This window comes from Sus scrofa, chromosome 1 (assembly GCF_054392235.1).
Source record: "Sus scrofa isolate SSC_HxYL_T2T_F1_AM1 chromosome 1, Sscrofa_HxYL_maternal_Yorkshire_Landrace_v2.0, whole genome shotgun sequence".
NCBI classification, from domain to species: Eukaryota; Metazoa; Chordata; class Mammalia; order Artiodactyla; family Suidae; genus Sus; species Sus scrofa.
Window position 1 is genome coordinate 41,136,306 of NC_139383.1, and position 23,808 is coordinate 41,160,113.

The 23,808-nt window shown below is 35.5% G+C and overlaps 1 protein-coding gene across 14 annotated transcripts in view; it reads left to right on the forward strand.

Moving 5' to 3' along the window:
- TBC1D32 (TBC1 domain family member 32) overlaps positions 1 to 23,808 on the forward strand; it is a 207,789-nt gene that overhangs the window by 59,608 nt on the left and 124,373 nt on the right. For 12 of the 14 annotated variants that reach the window (XR_014839916.1, XR_014839921.1, XR_014839920.1 and 9 more), the window contains 5 exons: positions 1,663 to 1,755; positions 3,501 to 3,643; positions 8,083 to 8,210; positions 18,200 to 18,401; positions 18,991 to 19,073. Coding sequence is in view for 8 of the 14 variants with exons in the window: in XM_085016280.1 (XP_084872406.1) it covers positions 1,663 to 1,755; positions 3,501 to 3,643; positions 8,083 to 8,210; positions 18,200 to 18,401; positions 18,991 to 19,073 (649 nt within the window). In the remaining 6 variants the exon portion in view is untranslated. Of the gene's footprint in view, positions 1 to 1,662; positions 1,756 to 3,500; positions 3,644 to 8,082; positions 8,211 to 17,063; positions 17,143 to 18,199; positions 18,402 to 18,990; positions 19,074 to 19,535; positions 20,785 to 23,808 lie in introns of those variants that run through there. The other 2 variants (XM_085016309.1, XM_085016292.1) reach the window with 2 other exon arrangements.

Below are 23,808 nucleotides of genomic sequence, written 5' to 3' on the forward strand. Positions count from 1 at the left end.
TCCTTAGGCCTGCTTGCAAGGTTGGACTTTGTCGGCATCTGGGAACTTGGATTTTTCATTGTTTTCAGAACTAATAAGAGGGGCTCACTGTGTCTAAAATGTGATTACAAATAATGTGTTTTATGCTGAAAACCTTCCTTCCGGAGTCTGGAATCCTGGTATATATTGGGCAGGGGGTGCTTATATGATCAATCTTCAGTAAAAACTTTGCACACTGAGTCTCCAATGAGCTTCCGTGGTAGACAACATTTCATGTGTGTTGTCACAGCTTGGAAGAACTATGTCTGCATGATTCCTCTGGGAGAGAACTTTTGGCCAGTTGCACCTGGTTTGCTCTGGACTTCACCCTATGTGCCTTTTCCTTTTGATTTTTTGCTCTATATCCTTTTGTTGTAGTAAATCAGAGCTGGGCGTGTTACTGTATGTTGAATTCCCTGAGTCTTCCTAGTCAATCAGTAAATCTGGGCATGGTTTTGAGGACCCTGATGCATTTCATAGGACTTTTAAAAATAGGAAAACCATTCTTAGCTTGAAAGTCTTCCAAAATAAGGATATGATGGCCAATAGTTTTCCAGTCCTGTTATAAAGTATCTTCATTTTGAACATTCTGTACTGTTTCCTAGTTGTTTTACTTAAACCTTTTCTCCTTGGTTAAAATGTGAGCTCCTTGAGAAAAAAGTGTTTTATGTACTTTCATTTCTCATGGTATTGCTACATAATTCAAGGTAAAATGGGCACTAAGAGAAATGACTTTTAAGAAAAGAGCTGCCATTTTATAGGACATTGTGAACTTTGTAGAAAGATTTTGTGATGTTTCAAGTATTCAACTTAAGTTTATATCTGTCATCTAACTTATTTAGCACTTGGGCTTTTGACATACACATTTTGACCTATCAGATGTTAGAAGTCATCTCAAAACCCAGTTTTATGAGATCTACCCTACTGTATTAGTATAGTTCAGTGTTAACTTTTAAGATTCATATGTGCTTTCACCAGAAATTTTTTGTACAAGTGTTAGTAAACTGTAGCCTATCGACAAAATCTACTCTGTTCTGTATGAATTGTGAGCTAAGATTGGCTTGTATGTTCTTAAATTATTGGGGAAAACTTACCATGTAATGTGAAAAATATACAAAATTAAAGTTTCAGCATGTATAAATTTTTATCTAAAAACACCACACACCACACTCATTCGTTTGCAGATTGTCTCTGACCACTTTAGTGCTTCAACAGCAGAGTTGAGTATTTGTGAAACTGGCCACAAAGCTTGCACTGTTCACTGTCTGGTCAAGGAAGAGTTTACGGACCTCTGCTCTACTGTGTTAAATAGATAAGTTAGCTGGACCAACATATTAAGCTGAATTTTACTTCTCCTAGTTGAATAAACTCAAACAGGCCTGATCACATTCCTAGATCTTTCTAGGAGATTCACTATAAATGGTAAAGCTTCACCTTCATGTAGCACCCGTTGTGTCACTTGCTTTTCTATCCTTTAGCTTTGTCTACTTTGTCCTCCTGGAGTTTTCTGTCTTGGATTATTCCCCCTTCTCCCTGATTGTACCACAGTCTCATGAAAACTTAGTGTGGGGGATGAAAGCTTAGGTAAGTTTTTCTAAGTTTGTGAACATAGAAAATAACTTTTTTTTTCCTTCCTTTTTGAAGATTTGGTATCCCTTACAGATCTGCTGGTTCTGTTTACCCAACTTATCTATTACTCACCAAGCTGTCCAAAGATGATGACATCTGTACATTTAGGTAATTCTACTTCTATTATAAATAGTGTATTTTTTGATGGTTCCTATTTCTCTATTCTGAGTGTTTTGAGTAACTGACCTAGCTTATTAGTAAAAAGGTTTCATTAAGATTTCAGCATTATTCATAAGTTACATTGGTACTGGAAGTAAACTGTGAAACATAATTTTGTTCATTGATGTTTAAAGTTTCTATTTAGAACCAATTTTGCTGAGAATTTAATGTTTAAGATCAAGGTGTTCTTATATTAAGGGAAATTTGATAGGTACTAATGTGTTCTTTATTGCTATTTTTTACCGTTTATACTTTCTTGGAGGTTTTGGTCAGCTTGTTTGTTTAAGTTCACATCCAAAACTTGTTTTCAGGTTCATCTTTTTAAGAAAACCTTAATTTTTTTTTTCAATAAAATACCTTTTAGTCTTATAGTTGTCTACTAGCATGTAAAAAATTTTTAAATAACATTTAAAGAAATTTCATTGATAGTCAAAGGAAAAGTTTTCAAACTAAAAAGCTTAATAACAAAACACTGCTAGATTTATAGATTCAGATGTTCTAAAATTGGAGGTTAACCTTACAAAGGATGGTACAAATTCTGAGAGGAACTCATGTGAACCACAGAAAACTATTTGGGCCGTATATTAGTGCTGTGCTACATCTATCAGTTGGTAGGTTTTCTCCATGCAATTGAAACAGCCTATTAGTTCTAATAATCGTTCCATACTTTTCTGTTTTTAAGGTATTTGCGTGTATAGAGTAATCGATTAGGTACCCCTATTATATACTCCTACAACCTAACATGGTTCCTTTATGAAAGTAATTCTCTTTTGTTATAATTGATAATGTCTTGGTTTACTATCTCCTGGGGTACTTGTCTTATTTACTTTAAACACAGTGTTTGCAACATAGTCCTCAAAAGTAAAAAATTAGATGAAATAATGAAAAATGGTCTGGTGTTCCTCGGTGATCTCTGATTGCAAACAGTGTTTCTCATCTGGGGTTAGTTAAAAAAAACTATCGAACTTTTCCATTTTTTTTTCTGTCAGGTATTAGTGTATTTGTGGAGTATGGGATGTTGTAACATAAATCGAGAACTTCAGTGTTAGTATGGTATCTTACTACGACAACCTTACCATACTAACTTCTGGTTGCTTAGTGTCTTCATGTAAAACACTATTTTGTTGAGTATATTAAGAGGTCAAATAGCTGAATGTTAATCTCTGAAACTAAAAGTACATTTATTTTTAAGAAAAATCTTAAAAATGCTCACTCATTTCTTTGGTTTTTATGGTAACATAAATATACTAGTCTCCATGAAAATTTCTCCTCTGCCTCATTTTTGGCTGTAGTTCTGTCTAAATGATTAATTTTCTACCAGGCTCAACATCTGAATACATTTTTAAGAAAAAGGAAAGTGAATACAATAAAGTATTTGCTAGATAGGGAGAAGTTGTGAATTTGCCTCAAACCACATCCTTCTTATCAATCAGTGCTTTCATGGCAAACAGCAAATGATCTTATGCTGACTTTTGGTATTTATATTTATTGTCATTTACTCCCTTTTTATCAACTTGAAGATGATGTTAAGCTATGATTTGTTAGTACATCATCCTTGGGTTAGTGAGTGGTGCAATTTTTTAAACTCTTTTAACTTTGAGCTTTTTGGAACAGCAGTAGCTAACACAGAAATAAAAGGAATATTAAATAATGTCTTAAGCTTAACTTTTAAAAAAATACTTCTTGTTTATTAGAGAATTACTCTCCTGCAAGTATGGTAACTGAAGTTCTCCGTATACTCTGTGATCAAAAAGAATGTGCTGTTGAATGCTTATGTAACAACACTGTGATGGAGGCACTTCTTCAGCCTGTTCATAACTTAATGAAAGGAACTAAGGTTGGTATTAAAGAGTCTCTTGATTTGGTATTAATGAACAAATGTTCAATGGGATTTTATTTCTAAATTTGATATTTGAAGTATTATGACATTTTCTCATACAAACGTATTTTATGCTGACAAAGATTTTTGCTTATTAAATTTTAGTTTACACAGTCACATGATTTTAGTTATAGCAATGGGGGGGGAAGTACATATAACATCTTAAATTTTTCTCTCGTTATGTTTAGAGCTGATTGTCAGGATTGAAGTTATTCTATTAAGAAGCTGTTTATCAGAGTTCTTATTGTGGTTTAGCAGATTAAGAACCCTACAGCATGTCTAAGGATTCGGGTTCGATCCCTGGCCTCACTCTGTGGGTTAAGAATCTGGTGTTGCCACAGGCTGTGGCATAGGTCACAGGTGCGGCTCAGATCTGGTGTTGCTGTGGTGTAGGCCTACTTCCACCCGGGCCCAGGAACTTTCATAAGCCAGTAGTGTGGCTGTTAAAAGGAAAAAAAAAAAAAAACTTTAAAAAAAGAAGCTATTTATTGCAATTCTAATAAGTCTTGTGAATGTTTTGTTCTTTTAATGGCACCCAGATAGCCTTTGGAAAAAATTTTCCTGAAGAGCCACTGCTGTTTTATATGAGGAACTAGTATTACTTTATAAAAACTTAGAAACATCTAATTCTGAACATAAGTCTGTCTCTTTACAGCCTGTATGGTATATTCCCTTACATTATATAATTTAAACCACACAGCTAAGGCTGAAAGAAGCAACTTGCTCAAGGTCAGACATTTAACAGGTGGCAGAGTTGGTATCACTGCTAGTGCAGTCTGTTCAGTATATAACTCTCCATTTCTATGACTTAATGTCTGGAGGATGGCTTAATACTACCAATAGGCTAACAGTTTTAGGCTAACAGCTTTTGCCTTCCCATGTCTGTGTTTGTTATTTTTCTTGATTTTTGTCTCCCTGTGCCCACCTCTCAATAGGCTGGACAACTGCTCACCCATCCATGTACTCACTATTCATTGCTCATTCAGAAAATACTAAGCATTTGTGAATCGAGTGCAGGGTTTGAAATTCTGGGAAATTAAGTGGATATAATGAAATTATTTTGACCTTAATCACTTTCTAGAATATAAGAACAGAAGAAGCAAATATACCATATAATGTCATAAAATTTCATAATGTGAATTGTGAAATAGAAACCATATACTGGAACTGAGAAATATGCTCTTGGATCTTGCACCATCACTATTGTTTGATTCTTTGCTTTTACATATATATATAATTATATATATATTATATATATAAAAACCTTTTACTTTCTGTTTTCTTTTGGCATCTTTATCTGTAAGTATGCCTGAGTCTGTCTCATTAGTTGAGATGTGGGGGAAGCACTTGATTGCCCAATGCACATCTTTAGCTACCACCTAATAACATGAACTTTTTAGAATAAGCTTTTAATTATGGAAGGCTACCATTCTTGTCCTGGCTCCCTCTCCTCTCAGTCATTTTTCAAATCATACAGTGATTATGATTATGATCTTGACTTCACCACATCGCTTCTGCTTTGATTGCAGTTGTCTGTAACTTTTAAAATATGTTAACTAGTGACCACTTTTAAGGCCATTATTTACCTGATACTTAACATAGTAGGTAACTTTTGTCCGTGCGTGTGTCTTTTTAGGGCCGCATCCACAGCATATGGAAGTTCCCAGGCTAGGGGTTGAATTGGAGCTGCAGCTGCCGGTCTACACCACAGCCACAGCAATGCCAGATCCAAGCTGTATCTGTGATCTACACCACAGCTCATGGCAAAGCCAGATCCTTAACCCACCGAATAAAGCCAGGGATCGAACCCACATCCTCATGGATACTGGTCAGGTTCATTACCGCTGAGCCATGAAGGAAATTCCCACAGTAGGTAACTTCTGAAATTATTTACTTAGCTTTCCAAAAATCAGTCTATTTTTTTCCTCTCCATTTCTAGACATTTTTGTCACCTCTAATGTTCCCTTTCCAAGTCCCTGCTGTCCTCAGTGATTCAGGACCTGGTTCACTTTCTTTTTTCTTGGTATACTTTTCCTCGATGATTTCCTCCAGTCCCATGGATTAGATGTCTAGTTCACTCCTAAATTTAGATCTCTTCAGCTCCAGATTCTTTATCTGCCTGCCGAACACCTTTTTGTTATTCCATGAGCCAAACTCAACATTTTCAAAACAGTATTTTTTTTTTTTTTTTTTTTTAAGCCCTTGCTCTGGTTCTTTAACCTTGTTCCTCTTTCACTGTGTGGTGAGGACTGCTGTAAATGTGGACTCCTTTGTCCAGTTTGTATTTAAGACCAGTAGATATTTTCCCCTACATATCTCTAAAATCCAGATGTTTCTTTTACTTTCCACTGCTGTTGCTTTTGGTTGAGCCCTGATAATTCCTTGCTTGGAACATACAATAATTTTTTTGTTCCAGACCTCCCCCTTTCCAGCCTATCCCTAATATCGCTGCTAAGACTATTGCAATACTTTCTTATTTATGGCTTGCTAGATAAACTTAAAACTTATCAAGTTTTTTTTTCTTGTGTCCTATTTTCTTTCTTGTATATTCCAATTATAAACAGGTAATTTTTTGTCTAAATAAGACACATTTCCCATGATCTGGAAAGTCTTAATAGACTTGGTCTATATGAAAAATTTCTTTTCAGACTGTAGTTTGTCTGTGATCTTTTCTCTTAGTTCTCCCTAGCAAAGTTAGGTGTTTCTTTGTCTGTACGTCCATGTTATGTACTTCTGTAATACTTGCATGTTATTGCTTCTGTACTTACACTGGAATTCTTGAGAGTAAGGACTAGTTCTCTGGACCTGCTGTAGAGGACAGAGAACTCTTCCCAGTGGTCTGTGATAATCTATGTGAGAAAAGAATATGAAAGAATGGATATGTGTTATGTATGACTGAGTCACTTTGTTACACAGCAGAATTTTTTTTTTTTTTTGTCTTTTTGCCATTTCATGGGCCGCTCCCGCAGCATATGGAGGTTCCCAGGCTAGGGGTCAAATCGGAGCTGTAGCCACCAGCCTACGCCAGAGCCACAGCAACGCGGGATCCGAGCCGTGTCTGCGACCTACACCACAGCTCACGGCAACGCCGGATTGTTAACCCACTGAGCAAGGGCAGGGACCGAACCCGCAACCTCATGGTTCTTAGTCGGATTCGTTAACCACTGCGCCACGACGGGAACTCCCCCACAGCAGAAATTATCACAGCCTTGTAAATCAACTATACTTCAGTAAAAGTTACCAAAAAAAAAAAAAAAAAAAACCAAAAAAGGAACAACCCTCTGGCACATAGTAGATGTGCAGTATATACTTAAGACATTGAACATAACACATTGAGCCACTGCTGCATCATTGGGTCTGTGCTGGGTAGTTGAAATATACAAATGACTAAGACATGTTCATTTACTCTTACATAGGAAAGACTATTAAACAAAATGTTGAAAATGATGAACAGTGTTTTACAAAAGTGTATAAGAGAAAAGGAGAGTACTCTAGGCAGAGAAGTTCTTCTAAGAAAGATATTTAGTGTGAAAATAATGAATTAGAGCATTAGAATGTCTGATTAGGAATTCTTCAGGTAAATATACCTGACATCTCATTAGTTAAGATAACCCACTGAATTTATTAGGATATATTGGTTGCAATATGTAGATACTCAGAATTACTGTAGGGAATATATGCACTGCATCCACACAGGTGCAGATGCGTAAGTAGGCCCCAGAAAGCGTAGGAACTCGAATAGACTTAGGCTTCCATCTTGAGCTCCAGCATTAACACAACTCTATTTTTTAGTTATTTGCTTGGTACTAATTTGCTTTATACTGATAAAGTTATTTGTAGTTAGTACTTTTTAAAAATCAAAAGTGAGGAAATATGATTCGTCCAGCCTATGTTTTCTCATTAGATGGAATGATTGACTATTGGCCAGCCTAGGAATTGGCTGTTGCTAGTCACAGCTACAACTCATGACCTAATCAGGTGTAGGAAGGGATGATATCTTTAGAACGTATGGTAGTATGTTAGATACCATGTATAATAAAGCTAGATGGAATATACAGGAACCTAGTGAGTGAGAAGTAAAGGGCAAGGAAGAGCTGCTGTGTTTGTCAACTAGAATTATATCCACATAAAACTGCAATAGCAGTTCTCTCAACTATCTTAATAAACAATAATTGCTTTGGATAAAAAGTGGGTATGTATTTGCTTCATTGACTGTGCTTGTATGAGAATATAATCTAATGACACGTTTAATTCAGACATATTATTTCACAGCCAAACAGTCATTAACTTTCTTTTTTTTGTTGTGGCAATAAACTTTATTAGACTGTACTACCACCCTTGAATTTTCAGTCTGTGGTATGTTAGTGTGCCATAAAAATTATATTTTTAATGTGCAGGCTGCTCCGCATTGCTCTGAAACAGCTTTAATTCATATAGCTGATATTTTGGCAAGGATTGCATCTGTAGAAGAAGGACTTATCCTGCTACTCTATGGAGAAAATATGAACTCTTCTGAAGAAAAAAGGTATGAGTCTGTTTTGAATAATTTGTGGGATTTTTTTTAGCATACTTTGTCAGTCTGATTTGGAGTTCCTTAAATCATGGCATTTGTTAGTGAAAATCTGGATAACTATTTAGATACAGTTATAATTGCTGATCAGCTACTAACATAAGAAAGTTGGAATAAGCAGGATTATAGACTATACAGGCAGAGAATGTCTTGCTGTCTGTAACTTCAAAATAAGAATAGGAGGATTCACTCTACATGGGATTTTTTACTCCCTTAGACTTGACTCTTTCAACTTCTAAAGCTACGTATGATTGACTTCACGTTAAACCACATAAAGGTACACAAAGGAAAATCTTAACTACTTTGTCTTTTTGTCTTTTCCAGGGCCACACCCTCAGCATATGGAGGTTCCCAAGCAAGGGGTCGAATTGGAGCTGTAGCCACCAGCCTACGCCAGAGCCACAGCAACGCAGGATCCAAGCTGAGTCTGCAACTTACACCACAGCTCATGGCAACGCTGGATCATTAACCCACTGAGCAAGGCCAGGGATTGAACCTGTAACTTCATGGTTCCTAGTCGGATTCGTTAACCACTGAGCCATGATGGGAACTCTAGCATATCTTGTTTCTAATATATGCATTCAGTGCTATAAATTTCCCTCTAAGCAGTGTGTTTGCTGCATCCAACAAATTTTGGTAAGCTGTGTTTTATTTTTCATTTAGTTCAAAATGGTTTTAAACTTCTCTGGAGATTTCTTCGACCTATGTTTTATGGATCTGAGAGCATATTTTGTATGATTTATAGTTTTAATTTGTTAAAATGTGTTTATGATCCAGAATGTGGTCTTTCTGAATGGGTGAATGTTTTATGTGAGCTTAAGAAAAACGCATATTCTATTATTGAAGTATTCTACAGATACCAATTATATTGTTGGTAGTTGGTGGTGTTCAGCTCAGCTATATCCTTAGGCTTCAGTGCTGGATCTGTCAGTGACAGGGATGTTGAAATCTTAAACTATATCATGAATTCATCTGTTTCTCCTTGCAGTTCTATTGGTTTTTGCTTCATGTATTTTGACACTATTGGGTGCAGACACAGTAAGGATTGTTATGTATTTTTGGAAAATTGACTCTCTTTATTATGTAATGCTTCTTTTGAGTAATTTTCCTTGCTGTGAAGTCTGAAAGTAATACAATTACTGTAGTTTTCTCTTGATTGTCAACATGGTATGTCTATCTTCTTTCTGTCATTTGTAACCTATTTTTGTGATTCTATTTAAAATGGGCTCCTATAGACACCATAATGGGGTCTTTTTATGTTAATTTACCCTCACAATCTTTCTTTTGATTGAATCTTGACATTTAGAGTGATTTATGATATGACTGGATATCTACCATATTTGTTTCAGTTTTCCGTTTTGCCTTTGTTCTTCCTTTGTGTGTGTGTGTGTGTGTTCCACACTCTTGCTGCCATCTGTTATTTTTAGTCCATCATGTGTTTTACTCTCTTTACACCTGGAAACATATTGTCTTCTGGTCACACAGGACCGAGGTCTGTACATGGATCACCATTTAATCTTCACAGCAGCTAAGGAGGGGGTGCTCTGTGGTCATTTCCACTATATAGATGGAAACATCGAGGCTAGGATTGCTGTAGCTTTAATTTAGTTTAAGGGGTGTGATTTTTGTGTGTGTTATTATTGTCTTATTTTTTTACTTATTTTGCCCTGATGAAAAACTTTTTTCTGCTGTATAAAAGTAACACATATTTCTGGCAGTGAACTTGACAAGAAGGAAGGTAGCAAGAGTACGTTGAAAGGCAGCATTGAGGGTTAGGCACATGAGCCTTGGTTCAGACCACTTGGGTTCTCACCTGTCTCCACCACTCAGTCTTTCCTCACCTGTGGTTTAGGGATAATCAGCACCACCTGCCTCACAGGGCTGTTAAAACAAGTTCCTACATGTGAGGCACTAAGTTAGCTTTTGGTGTGCACACATGTGCCTTATAAAAAGTGGGCTGGTGCCTCCTTGAAGTTCCTGACAGGTTTGGTAGGAGGTAAGCTTTTTGAACTCCCATTATTGCTACTCTTCAGGGGTTTTCCTTTTTCTACAACTGTACTCTTCTTATTGGGTTCTCACAAGCAGTGGGAGGCAGGTGTGTATGGATACCCAGTGTCTACCTTCTTTGGTTTTAATTGTGCTGAGCATTTTATGATCCATTTTCTCTTTTCCTAGCACATCAATTATACTCCTCTTTTTCACTCTTTTTAAGTGGCTGCCCTGAAGTTTGTAATACATATTTACAACTAAATTGGTTGTAGCTATTGGTATTAAATCCTCTTGAAAATAACACTATACCACTGTACCAGGTAGTGTAGGAACCTTTTAAGAGTATTCCCAGTGTCTCCTTCCTATCCCTTGTAATATTGCTGTCATTCATTTCACTTTTCCATAGGCTGTAATTAACAAATACTTACTTTTACTTATTATTCTGAACAATCTTATCTATTATCATTAATACAAAAAAGTTTGTTCTCCATGAAATACCCTATGTACTATTAGCGTTTTTTAATTTCAAAGTAGATAGCCCTAAAAAGAGTATTACTGGGTCAGAGTGGCATGTGTATTTTAATTTCTTAGATACTGCCAGACGTTTTTTTGGTTTTTTTTTTTTTTTTTTTGCTATTTCTTTGGGCCACTCCCGCGGCATATGGAGGTTCCCAGGCTAGGGGTTGAATCGGAGCTGTAGCCACCGGCCTATGCCAGAGCCACAGCAACGCGGGATCCGAGCCGCATCTGCAACCTACACCACAGCTCACGGCAACGCCGGATTGTTAACCCACTGAGCAAGGGCAGGGATCGAACCCGCAACCTCATGGTTCCTAGTTGGATTCGCTAACCACTGCGCCACAACGGGAACTCCCCAGGTGGTTTTTCCAGTGGTATGGTGGTATGGGAGTTTATCTTCATTCTGGCAGTGTATGAGAAGCATGTGGTGTGCCCTTCTTTTCACATTCTTTTTTTTTTTTTTTTTTTTTTTTTTTTTTGCTGCACTCACGGTGTATGGAAGTTCCCAGGTCAGGGATCAAATCCGAGCCACACCTGCAACTGACACCACAGCAGTGGCTACACCAGATCCTTAACCCACTGTGCCGGGCCAGAGATTGGACCCAAGCCACTGCAAAGACAACTTTGGATCCTTATACTGTTGTGCCACAGCAGGAATTCCCTTTCCATGTTCTTGTCAGGACTACATAATCAGTTTGACTATATTTTGGCAACCTAATGGATGACAGACCTTATTTTGATTCATGTTGACCTACCTCTTATGTTTGAGCATTGCATTGCTCCTATGGAGATATAGTTTTGGTTATTTCTTGATAGTAATATTACTTTCCATATTTTCTGCCCACTTTTTAGTTTGATTTTTTTTTTCGTTGACTCCAAGTTACATATAAGTGTACATGCAAGGCTTATGATAAAAAGTTCCTTCCTTGTTCTTAAGAGGTGGCTACCTTTGGCTGCTTTAGCTGTTTCCTTTAGAGCTTTACTTCTAGATCATTAAATAATGTATTTACACTTCTTGATTTTAGTTTAAGGTATTATTCATTTATTTATTACAATGATTTATCTCCCTCTATCTCTCTCAGCCCACCTGCGTGTACACACTTAGTCTTTCCTTTCCCCCATCAGTGCCATTTAGTTGAGCGATAACCTTGGTTAGAGTCGTTTGCAGCTAACTTGAGCAATCTTCACAGCTGAGCCATATGATTTTCTTTTACAATGATTATTTTTCATTTCCTCTGGAGTTAATTTTATTTCTTTTGTTGGCATTAATTTTCAGTGTACTTACTTCCCTAGCTAATTATATCTTCTCTTATTATATACAAATACTAGAGAAAGTCTATTAAATTTTATTACTCATTTTTTAGCCTTCTGATCAACTTTATTCAGAGTAGTTGTTGGTTTTGTCTGGCACATAGCTTTTATCCTTGTAATGGCCTTTTACCATCATCACAGGATGGCTTCTTCTCCCCTTCCTCTCCCCTGTCCTTTTTCTGGAAGATTTTCAGTCTTGGCTATTAGTCTTCTGATATTTTGTGATATCTTTTCATAATATTCTACTCTTACCTACTGGATGAACTTTTTTATTCTGAAGATTTGTGTGTCTCAATTTAAGAAATAGCTGGATTTCACTTAATTTGTTTGCATGGTACATGAATTTATCTGCATGAAATGCCAGAATAGGCAAATTCATAGACAAAGGAATTTGTGGTTGCTATAAACTGGAAGTTGGGGGGATGATCTTCTGTTTTCTCCTAAACTTCTGTTGGGATTTGGGGTTCCTTATCTATGTTTTGCCCCTACCTCCCTTTTTTTTAAACTTTCTAGGAAATTTTCTCAGCTCACTTTATTGTCAAACCCCTTTATTGAAATGGAATTTATTTCTAGTTCTTTTTTTAAAGAACACATTCTTACTCTAGCATCCTATTCTTTTTTTTTAAGTCTATTTTTTATTTTATACAGCTTTTAAAGGTTATTTTACATTTACAGTTATTACAAAATAATAGGCTGTATGCTCCGTGTTGTACAGTACATCCTTGAGTCTATCTTATACCCAGTAGTTTGCACCTCCCATTCTCCCACCCTTATGTTGCCCCTTCCTCACTTCCCACTGGTAACCACTGGTTTGTTCACTTTATCTGTGCATCTGTATCTTTGTTATATTTATTAGTTTGTTGCATTTTTTAGATTCCACATATAAGTGATAGCATACAGTGTTTGTCCTTCTGACTTATTTTGACTTGGCAAAATGCCCCCCAAGTCTATCCACATTGCCAAAAATGGCAAACTTTAGTTTGTTTTTAATGGCTGAGTAATATATTCCATTGTGTGTGTGTGTGTGTATATATATATATATATATGCCACATCTTCTTTATCTGTTCTGTGTCAGTGGACATCTAGGTTGCTTCTATGTCTTGTCTGTTGCAAATGGTGCTGCAGTGAACATTAGGGTGCCTGTATCTTTTCAAATCATGGTTTTCTCTGGATAGATGCCCAGGAGTGGGATTGCTAGATCCTTTAGTTTTCTTGAGGAACCTCCATACTGTTTGCCGTAGTGGTTGCACCAGTTTACACTCCCACCAACAGTGTAGGAGGGTTTCCTTTTCTCCACACTGTCTCCAGCATTTATTGTTTGTAGCCTTTTTTTTTGTGTGTGTGTGTCTTTTTGTCTTTTTGCCTTTTCTAGGGCTGCTCCCGCGACATATGGAGGTTCCCAGGCTAGGGGTCCAATTGGAGCTGTAGCCGCGGGCCTACACCAGAGCCACGGTAATGCGGGATCCGAGCCGCGTCTGCAACCTACACCACAGCTCACGGCAACGCCGGATCCCCAACCCACTGAGCAAGGCCAGGGATCGAACCTACAACCTCATGGTTCCTAGTCAGATTCGTTAACCACTGTGCCACGACAGGAACTCCTATAGCCTTTTTGATGATGGCCATTCTGGCTGGTATAAGGGGGGTACCTCATAGTAGTTGTGATATGCATTTCTCTAATAATTAGATGTCTCTAAATATTAGGAGTTTCTCTAATAATAAGATGTTGAACATCTTTTCATGGTTTTTTTTCCCACCTGTATGTCTTTGGAGAAATGTCTATTTAGATCTTCTGCCCATTTTAAAAATAGGGCTTTTTTTTTTTTTTTTTTTTTTGGTCTTTTGTCTTTTCAGGGCCGTATCTGCAGCACATGGAGGTTCCCAGGCTAGGTCGAATCAGAACTGTAGCTGCTGGCCTATGCCACAGCCATAGCAATGCCAGATCTAAGCTGCATCTGTGACCTGCACCACAGCTCACGGCAACACAGGATCCCTGACGCACTCAGCAAGGCCAGGGATCGAACCCATATCCTCCTGGATACTAGTTGGATTCGTTACCACTGAGCCATGGTGGGAACTCCCTGGGCTGTTTTTTAATGGTGAGTTATATGAGCTGTTTATTCATGTTGGATATTAACCCTTTATCAGTCTTATCATTTGCAAATATCTTCTCCCATTCAGTAGCTTGTTTTCATTTTGTCAGTGTTTCCTTTGTGGGGGGAAAAAAGCTTTAAAGTTTAATTAGATCCCATTTGTTTATTTTTGCTTTTATTTCCTTTACTTTGAGGGATGGATAAAAAAAAAAATATTGTGCAATTTCTATCCAAGAGTGTTCACTAATCCTTTTATTGTTTCATGAGTATAAGTTCTTTTTACCTCTGTGAAGGTAATAAAGCTTTTATTTCTCATTTTGTTTTTCTTTTCAAATAGACTTTTGAATCTTTTATCTTGTTAGAGATTTATTCAAATATATTAAAGTTAGTTAAAAAAAGCTGCTTGAACATCATGCAGAAAAGTGGGACCTGTCACTTGTAGCCTTCGGGGTAGAGGAACCTTGCCATGGTACTGTTTGGGGAATGCCTAATGTCAATATCTTTTAGTTTTATCTTTGTTCTGGTTGCATTTAATAGAGAATACTCTTAGAGCTAGCTGCCTGAAGGGAGTATAAGCCTAGTGGGAGAAGACCACTGAGTGGGAAAGGTGGTAGGTCTCAAGCTTTAGTATATAAAATTTAATTTAATCCTGTGGTACTTACTATCATTTTTAATCTCTATCTATGTTCCAAGGGGTGCAGAGGTGGCTACATGGAATGTGGAAAGGAATCTGGAGGTCAAACTTCTTAAACTGATTTTCAGGCATCTCTGTATTTTTAGTTCTACTTTTTACCCCAATTACAGAGATTTTTGGTGCCAGCACTTTGAGTTTTTTGAGAGGCTCTGTGAAATCATGTTGATTTCTGATTTCTACACTGTGTCTGATCATTTGGTTTTTCCAGGTCCTGAATTAAACTTTTCTTCCCTAGGTTCCAAAACTTTTTTACTATAGTACCCTTTTTTATTTTCTCTTTGCCTTGATGGCTATGAGAACCTTCTGAAATTTTGTTTACTTTTGCATTGTAATATTTCAGGAGGGAGTAGATGTGAATGTATGTGTTCAGTCTGATCTATTGAACCCGAAAGTCTTTTTTTTATCCATGTATAAAAATTCTTTTACAGTTGGGAAGACTAACCTTACTTTATCGTGAGCTCTAAGGTTTCTTTTTATTGTCTTTCACTTGGCTATTTAAGTATTTTTGTACTAGAAAGACAACATTTAATTTTATGTAGTCAGGGTTTTCCCAATTGTTATCCATATGATTTCTAGGTTTCTTTTTTCTTTTTAAGAGTCTCCCTTACATTGAAGTTAAACAGATAAGACAGAAAATGTTAGAACTTCTTTTGACTCCTCATTGTGCAGTGGTTAAGAGTTTTTGACTATGTTAGCAAAGCATATAATGTCTACTAATAAGAGGCTAGTTGATTAAATTATGTTTATACAAAGGAGTCCTTAGCTCCTTAGGACTCAGATGTCCAATAACAAGAGGCTAGTTGATTAAATGATGTTCAGACAAAGGAGTACTTAGCAGCTTTAAAAAGGAGATGAGGAATTTTTTATGTACTGCTGTAGAGTTATTAGGACATATTAAGTGAAAAAAAACCAAACAGAAGACTGTCTTTAGAATGCTAATTTTTGTATAATAGAGGGAATGTGAAATACTATTCTTTGTTTTGTTTTTACAAAAAGGAATGATGAAAGAATAAGCTGAAAAGTAATAAAAATAATAGTTTTCAAGGAAGGGAAAATATGTGGATAGATATATTTTATATTAAATATAAAAGTTAAGTGAAATTATAAAAAACTCAAATCAGAAGGAAATAAGTGAACTTAACTACCAAATTAGTGACATACCCATGCAAAGAAAAGAAGGACTTGAAGTGACTTAATTTGATCGAACATTTCTAGTGAGACATATTCTAAAGTCAAACTGCATTCAGTATATTGTGAAACTATATCTAAAGTAATTACCATCATGAGGAGCTAGGAATTCAACAAAATAGAAAATAAATAAAAGTATAAAGTTAAAAAATAAAAGTACAAAGTTAAAGAAATACTTACATTTATATTACAAATTTAATACCATTTAATTCTTTTTCTTAAATTACGTTTAGCATTACCACTATGGCCCTGGAAGTAATGATATCTCCTTAAGCAAAGAGCTGGCACCCAGATTGTGGTCTCTAAATAATGTTTTTCCCTTAAGAGACAGAGGTCTTTGAAGAAATAACTGTTTCTGGTGCGCACGGTGATTCTGGAACATTTTCCTATTCTAGGCAATATGGAGATCAACTAAGACTAATGCATAATGTCAAAAGAACCTCCTACTGGTTTAGGATGGGCAGTTTGAGAATCAAGAAAATAATGACTGCAGTGGACTGAAGTACATAAAGTATATTTAAAAATACATAGATTTAAAAGATACTAAACTTAAAAAAAGACCTTATCAGTTACTCATTGAGGTTGCAAGGGCACCAACCTATTATTTTGCAAATTGATAATAAATGTTCAAGTATTTTCTGGTATTTCCTGTATAAACTGTATCTTAATATAATTTACCAAAAAAAAAAGATTCTTAGAAAAAATTTAGCTAATTCAAAATAAGAAAAATCACTTTTTGGTAATTCTAGTGAAATATTAGATTTGGGAAATGATCATGAATTGAAGCTAAAACTGTAGGGTGAAAGACTGATGGGGGAAGATTTCCTGCTGTATAGTTTAGGTTGATGCTATCTGACCAATTGACTTAGCACCACTAAATAGGGAAAACCAGATATGTGCCTCACAATACAATGCAGTAATTAATAATGTTAGTAGCAATAATAACTTACTAAGAAAAAATGAGATTGAGCTTAATTAGATCCGGAGACTTAATTAGATTTATCACTTTATAGGAAACATAGGAAACTAGAGGAGCACATTAAATGATACTATGGTCATTTATTATGAAGCAATTTCTTCAATAAAGAATGGGTAAGAAAAGGACTTTGTTTCTTCAAATCCGTTGCATGGGGGGAGAAACAGGGGGCCTAAATAGTAATAACCTAGTGCCCTCTATGGAACATGTTTGAATTCTGATTTGAACAAACCTATTATAAAAGACAACCTTGAGACAATCAGAATTTTGATATGGGCCATCAGCTGATACTAAGAAAATGCAGGTTTGTTAGGTTGAGTGTTGGCATATAACATAGAAACTTTTATCAGAGTTGTACACTAGGTTAAATAACATGTATGGGATTTATCTATAATATTCCAGTGAGGAGGAGGTAAGGGAGTAGATGTAACATTTTTGTTGGTCGTGTTTTAATTGTTGAAGTTAAATGGTGGATACATGGAGAGTCAGTTCTTCAGTTCCATATCAGATGTATGCCTTTTCTTTTGTTTTGAAAGCCAGAAAATCTAATTAAAGCTGTTCTAGAGTCAGACAGCTTAGGTTTGAGTTCTGGATTCACCTCTTACTAGCTATGTGATCAAGTTACTTAACTTCTGTACGTCTTAACTGTATTTCTCTATAGAAACTGAAAAAATAATATAACTACTTCATAGGGTTATCATAAGGATTAAATGAGTTAATATATTTAAAATATGACAGTGCCTGGCATATTATAAACACTTAATGTATTCTTTCCTATCTACCATTACTATTAAAATGCCCCAGCGTTTGAGATAGGGGAACTAAGACTTGGAACACATTCCCTATTCCATTAACAAGTGCTAGGAACAAAGAACTCAGGATTCTGTTTTTACCGTAGAATTCAGTGAAATTACATGCAGCTTCGTACCCATGGCATCTGTAACCTTTTAAGTGTATAGGTTTATTGCTTTTCTTTCTATTTGAAAGGCTTTTCATTTTTGGGCATCTGCACATGGGTGGAAACAGGAATATTGTTGACATGTCAGAAAAGCTATAGGAAGACTAAAAGGAAGCCAAGGAAATGAAGGGTTTGTGTCAATGCTAGCCTTTTTAGTAGTGCTTTGTTAAGTAATGACTTAGAACCTTGGAATTGCTCTATGTATTATCTTTTAGTCCTACAGGTGCTCATATAATTGCCCAGTTTTTGAAGAAACTTCTTGATGAAGATATTTCTATTTTTTCTGGATCGGAAATGTTTCCTGTGGTTAAAGGAGCTTTTACTTCGGTGTGTCGTCAGATATATGGTACATGTGAAGGCTTGCAAGTATTAGTTCCTTATAGCTTGCATGAATCTATAGCAAAGGAATGGAAGAAGGTAAGTATTTTCAACCTTCCTTTTTTTGTTGCAAATCTTTATTTCAAATATGGGCACTATTGTAGTATCATACTGCAGTAAAAATATTTTACTGAAGCAAATATGACTTCTTTAGCACTGCAGTACTGCAGGGGACTTAACTCTTTCTTATTTGTTACAAGATGACTTCAGTACACTCTCCATAGGACGAAGCTCTGCAACCTAACTGGGCACTACAGAGTTGTTTTTTTTTTTCTGGTAGGAGAGGCTTTAGATAAATTGTCTCTGTATAGACTGACTCTATGTCTATGTAAATAAATAGAAAGATATTTCTGAGCAGTTTTTACAGATAGCTAGATTTTTGTTATGGACATTGAGGACCATAGTGTAGCAGTGGTCAAATGGAGTATATGTCTGTGGACTATCTTTTACCCCCCCATTTACATTCCTTTATTAATGGAATACTTGATATGATATTTAAGAATCAAAAGTTAAATTTTGCAGGCAATTTAATTTTAATTACATTAAGGGTCAAATAAAAAATGTAGCATGAGAGCTTATGAGTAACATTATCAGTAAAAAAAAAAAATGTAAATTTGTTATATTTTAGACAAGTTTGCTATCAGAAAGACTTCCTACTCCAATAGAGGGTTCTGATTCTGTTTCTTCAGTAAGCCAGGGATCCCAAAACATGTAAGTACAATTGACTTAAGCTCATCTTTTTCTACATTTGCTGAAATAATTAAAAAATGGGAAGGTAATAGAATAGTGTGACAAAAACATAGGAGGCTAAATGTATAAATATAGGATCAAGGAAAGGTGTAACTAGGAAGAACTTTAGCGATCATATATACTTGTACTATTTAAAAGAAAAAAATAGCAATATTTATAATACTTCAACCCATATTTACATGTTGGGTAAAGAAAGGTGACCTAAAACTTATATTGTTTCCAGGAAACTTGGAGTTACTAACATTGGAAAGCTAACTAGGAAATTCAGTAGGAGAATGTTTTCAAATGCCAATTAAATCCATTTACATTTAGATAATAACTTTTCAAAAAATGTGCATCTTAATTAGATTTTGGCATTGGAGAATTACTTAAATCAGTATTTATACTAATTTTTAATTTAGATGTTTCCATGTTTTTTTGCAGATACCAACAGGATGTGGATTTAGGTTAATGGAGAATATATTTTTAAATTAAGATCTGGTGGCATGTTTCTGGTGTATCTTCTTAGTTGAGTGTTGGCAGAATCTACAAAGATAATAGAACTTTAAGTGATATTTCAAAAATCAACATTAATTTTTAGGTTGGCACAATTTAACAAAAAGCACAAATCAAACAAAGCTATTTGCATTTCATTGATGGTATAATAGTTCAACAAGTAGTTATTCTTGTAAAAATCAGCTATAGTTTTTTTTTTCTGATTAGTTGTGAAACTTAAATGCCATTTTTTTACTTTGCGTGGGTGAGTAAAAATGTTGCTATTAATTTTTGAGATAATTTTTAGATGTTTTCATTGATCTACAACTTAATCATTTTTCATTTTCATTCATATGTTCATTTTCTACTCATTCAGCTATATATTGGACTAAGTGTTTTGCTGTGTTCTGAGGATAATTAAATACTTAGAGAACTTACTGTGTAGTGTGAAATACAAATAAGTAAATATGGTGTGGAAATACAGTATGCTGAATTTATGATGGGTTCGTACAGGGTCTATTGGGAGCTAACTTGGGGTAATCTTTTCCAGAAGTTGTCATTAAGTTAAAAATGAATACATGGATGTTAACGATCTTAAAAAGGGGGAAACATTATTTTGGGTTAAGAAATAGTATTGTCCAAGGGCTAGAAGTGAGAGGGAAGATGATTAACATTGAACACATTTTAACTGTCAGTAATATTTTTAGATTCTGATGTTAGTGTGAGGGAATAAGTTATGTCACTTCTTCCTCTTGTGTTGTGAGCCAATTAATAAATCAAGCAAATCAAAACATTGAATAACATAGGCTTCCTAAGATCAGGAAAATTAGACAGATTTACCCTTCTGTCACAGTCAGCAGTGGACAGCCTCAGAGGCAGAGCTTATTTACAAAGGTCAACTTTTAACTACATAGTGAACAGAGTAGACTGTACGCTTTCTGTAGGTAGCTGGATCACAAATAGGTGGTTGACAGGGAGAGAGGCATTGCCTAGCCAAGCATGCTTAGATCATCCTACAAATCTCATGAGTCCCTTCTTCAGTGGGGAAGAAGAGTGAGTGATTAGGTGGAGAGTGGCAAGCAGTGTTAAGCTGGGGGATTGTGCTCCCCATGTAAACTTGACGCCATAGGAAAAGGAGGTTCCTTCAACATCTGATATTACTGTCTTCGAAATAAAGATTTAATTGTTTTTGATAAAATAGAACTGTTTTCATTTTTGTTATCAAAATCAAATTACCTGATAGAGTTGAGTATCTTTTGTTGAAATTGAAAGGTTGGTATAAGATGGACATTATTTGTTTCTTTGTAATTTGATAAGACTTGAGTGTAAAATGGTTTGGGCCAGTTAACTAGCCTAGCCTGTTGCCAGCATGTAGCAAGTACTTGATAGCTTGATTGAATCAGTGAATGAATGAATAACACTTCTGCCACCAGACACTGATTTATAAATCATGACACTGATGGTAAGACTGAGATCTTATGCAGTCTTACTGAGAAAGGTAAAATAAAGAGTAAGTTGCTAAAAATCCTTATTTTTGAGCCTTTGACAGACTAATGTTAGGCATTTTGATCTTATTTTCTGATAGCATAAATTTCCTGTCTATCCTTGCATTTATTGATGCTTATAATACTATTGGGAAGATAGAATTTGCTGTGTAGTCATCATAGTTGATGTCTTTGAATCTAGACTTTGAAATGCAACCCCAAATGAAATTTCTACAAGGCAAGTTTGACATCAGTTATTGTAGTGACTACAAACTACTTAGGGGCCATCCTTTGGCTGATTAGAGAAAAGAAAGTAATCACAGAAAAAGCAAAGATGCCCACCCTGCTCCAACCAAGTACCAAGAGGCCTTTGGTAAAACTAGAGGCTTGATTAAGGGGAAATCTTTGATCTGAAAATAAACCTAAGATCCCAATGAAATGAACATCTAAAAGTTAATTACCCTGAGAGTGTAACCCTCTGTAAAATCTAGCCATTCAAAAAAAGGAGCTCTCTTAAGCTAATAGAGCCTTGTGATTGCTGCCTGTTGTCTTAGGGAGAGGGTTCTCCAAGGACAGGAGACAAATTCAGTGGCTTAGATTTTCCTTCCATTATGAAACACTGCTGTAACTATAATTTGAAGGCGGAATTAAATGCTAAGTTAATAGCAAAAAAGATAATTCTAAGAGTTAATATGCTTTAGTTTATGTGATACAGCCTGCAAGTTTTTTGCCTGTGTTTTTACTTGGGAAGAGTCAGGGTAGAGTTTTTTAAAATGCAGTTTCTTTAATGGCTGGCTGATGCTTTCATTCAAGTTTTTTAATGTTTGCTTGAGTGACTTTTGTCTATTTTCTAAAAAAAAAAAAAAAAAAATTTTTTTTTTTTGTCTGAATTTTTTTTTTTGGTGTTAATTTGTTTGAAGTATTCTTGTAATGTTAAGATTCCTTAGCTGTAATTATTTCTCATTTTTGATTCTTAGTATTTTTTGCTCCCCTTCCCACAACCAATTTATTGCATTAGCTTATGCAAAGGCCAGATTTTGCTTTTGCTAACATTCTTAATTTTTCTCTATTCCTCTCCTCTCCCCTCTGACTTTAGTAATACATGAAAGTAAGTAAAAAGGGAATTGAAAATAGATATTAAAAGAAGCAATGTACATCGGCTATTCTAACTTTAATACATTTTGATATGCAGCAATTTCATTATTAAGCTTTTATAAATAATAAATTTCTATCTTGATTTTACTCTTTAAATCCATGAAATATTTGAAATATTTGGAATACATTGAAGTTTCCAACCTTTTTTTTTTCTATATGTTACTGTTGACTTCTAATTCATTTATGTTCTTTTCAAAAAACATGGATTACATGATAGGTATCCTTTTAGGTTGGTTGTGATTGTATAATGTAGTACGGGGTCAATTAAGACAAAATCTGTCTTTGCTCCAGAAGACTGTGTTTTTCAGTGGAACTAGGTAGAGATATTCTATTCAATATCTCCACTGATGTTTTTGTTGACTTGTCCATTTCTCTTTGTAATTCTGGGGTTTTGTTTTACATACTTATATTTTATGCTATTAGGAACATTAAAATTCACTCTTGATAACTTTTTCCTTTTATTGTATCGTATCTTCTTACTGCTTTGCCTTAAGTTTTATAGTGTCTGATATTAGTCTTGCTAAGACTACTTTGTTTTTATTTTATTTATTTATTTATTTACTTACTTACTTACTTACTTATTTTGTCTTTGCCTTTTCTAGGGCTGCTCCCATGGCATGTGGAGGTTCCCAGGCTAGGGGTCTAATTGGAGCTGTAGCCGCCAGCCTACCGCAGAGCCACAGCAACGCCAGATCCAAGCTGCGTCTGCGACCTACACAATGGCTCACAGTAACGCTGGATCCTTAACCCACTGAGCAAGGCCGGGGATCGAACTCAAAACCTCATGGTTCCTAGTCGAATTCGTTACCACTGAGCCACGACGGGAACTCCTACTTTGTTTTTATTAGTATTTGCTGAGTGCCTTAGTTAAGAATGTCTTTGTTTGCAGATAGCTCAGTAAGGTTTTTTTTTTTTTTTCCTCATCAAGCAAGAAGTCTGATGAAATACTATCCAGGCATTGACTTATTGGTGCTTTGAAATCCAGTCTCCTTTTTTCTTGTTCATCACTAATGTCTGCTTTTTGCCCTCAAGGTTGCACAATGGCTAACCTCTAGACCTCACAGATATTTTCGAAGAGGAAGAAAGTCATAGAACCAAATGGATTCCTTCATGATACTTTGTCTTTTATTCAGAAAGAAATCGTATTTCATTTTTTGTGAACATCTTACTGGATTTGCCATATGGCCACTTCTTGCTGGATGGGAGATGATGAAAAAGGAATTTAGATAGAGATTGGGTCAACCAGTCATTGTTACCCGTTAGCACGAAGTATTTTTATTTTTCGTCATTTTATTTCTACCACTCAGAGTAGTAAAATTTTAACTATTATCCAGTTTGACAGTCTTTATTTTTTACTAGATGAGTTAAAATTTTTTGCGTTTTTGCGGTACTGATATTTGGGGCTTATTTTTCTTATTTTGCATTTTCTTTTTTAATTCTATTTGCTTTTCTTTATTGCCTCAGAGCAGTAAATTTTATCCTATTTTTCCCTTGGTTTTGACTTTTTATGTTATATTTCTGACTTTATTAAGTGATCAGTCCTAAATGCATGTATTTAACTATATTATTTAGAAAAGTATAAG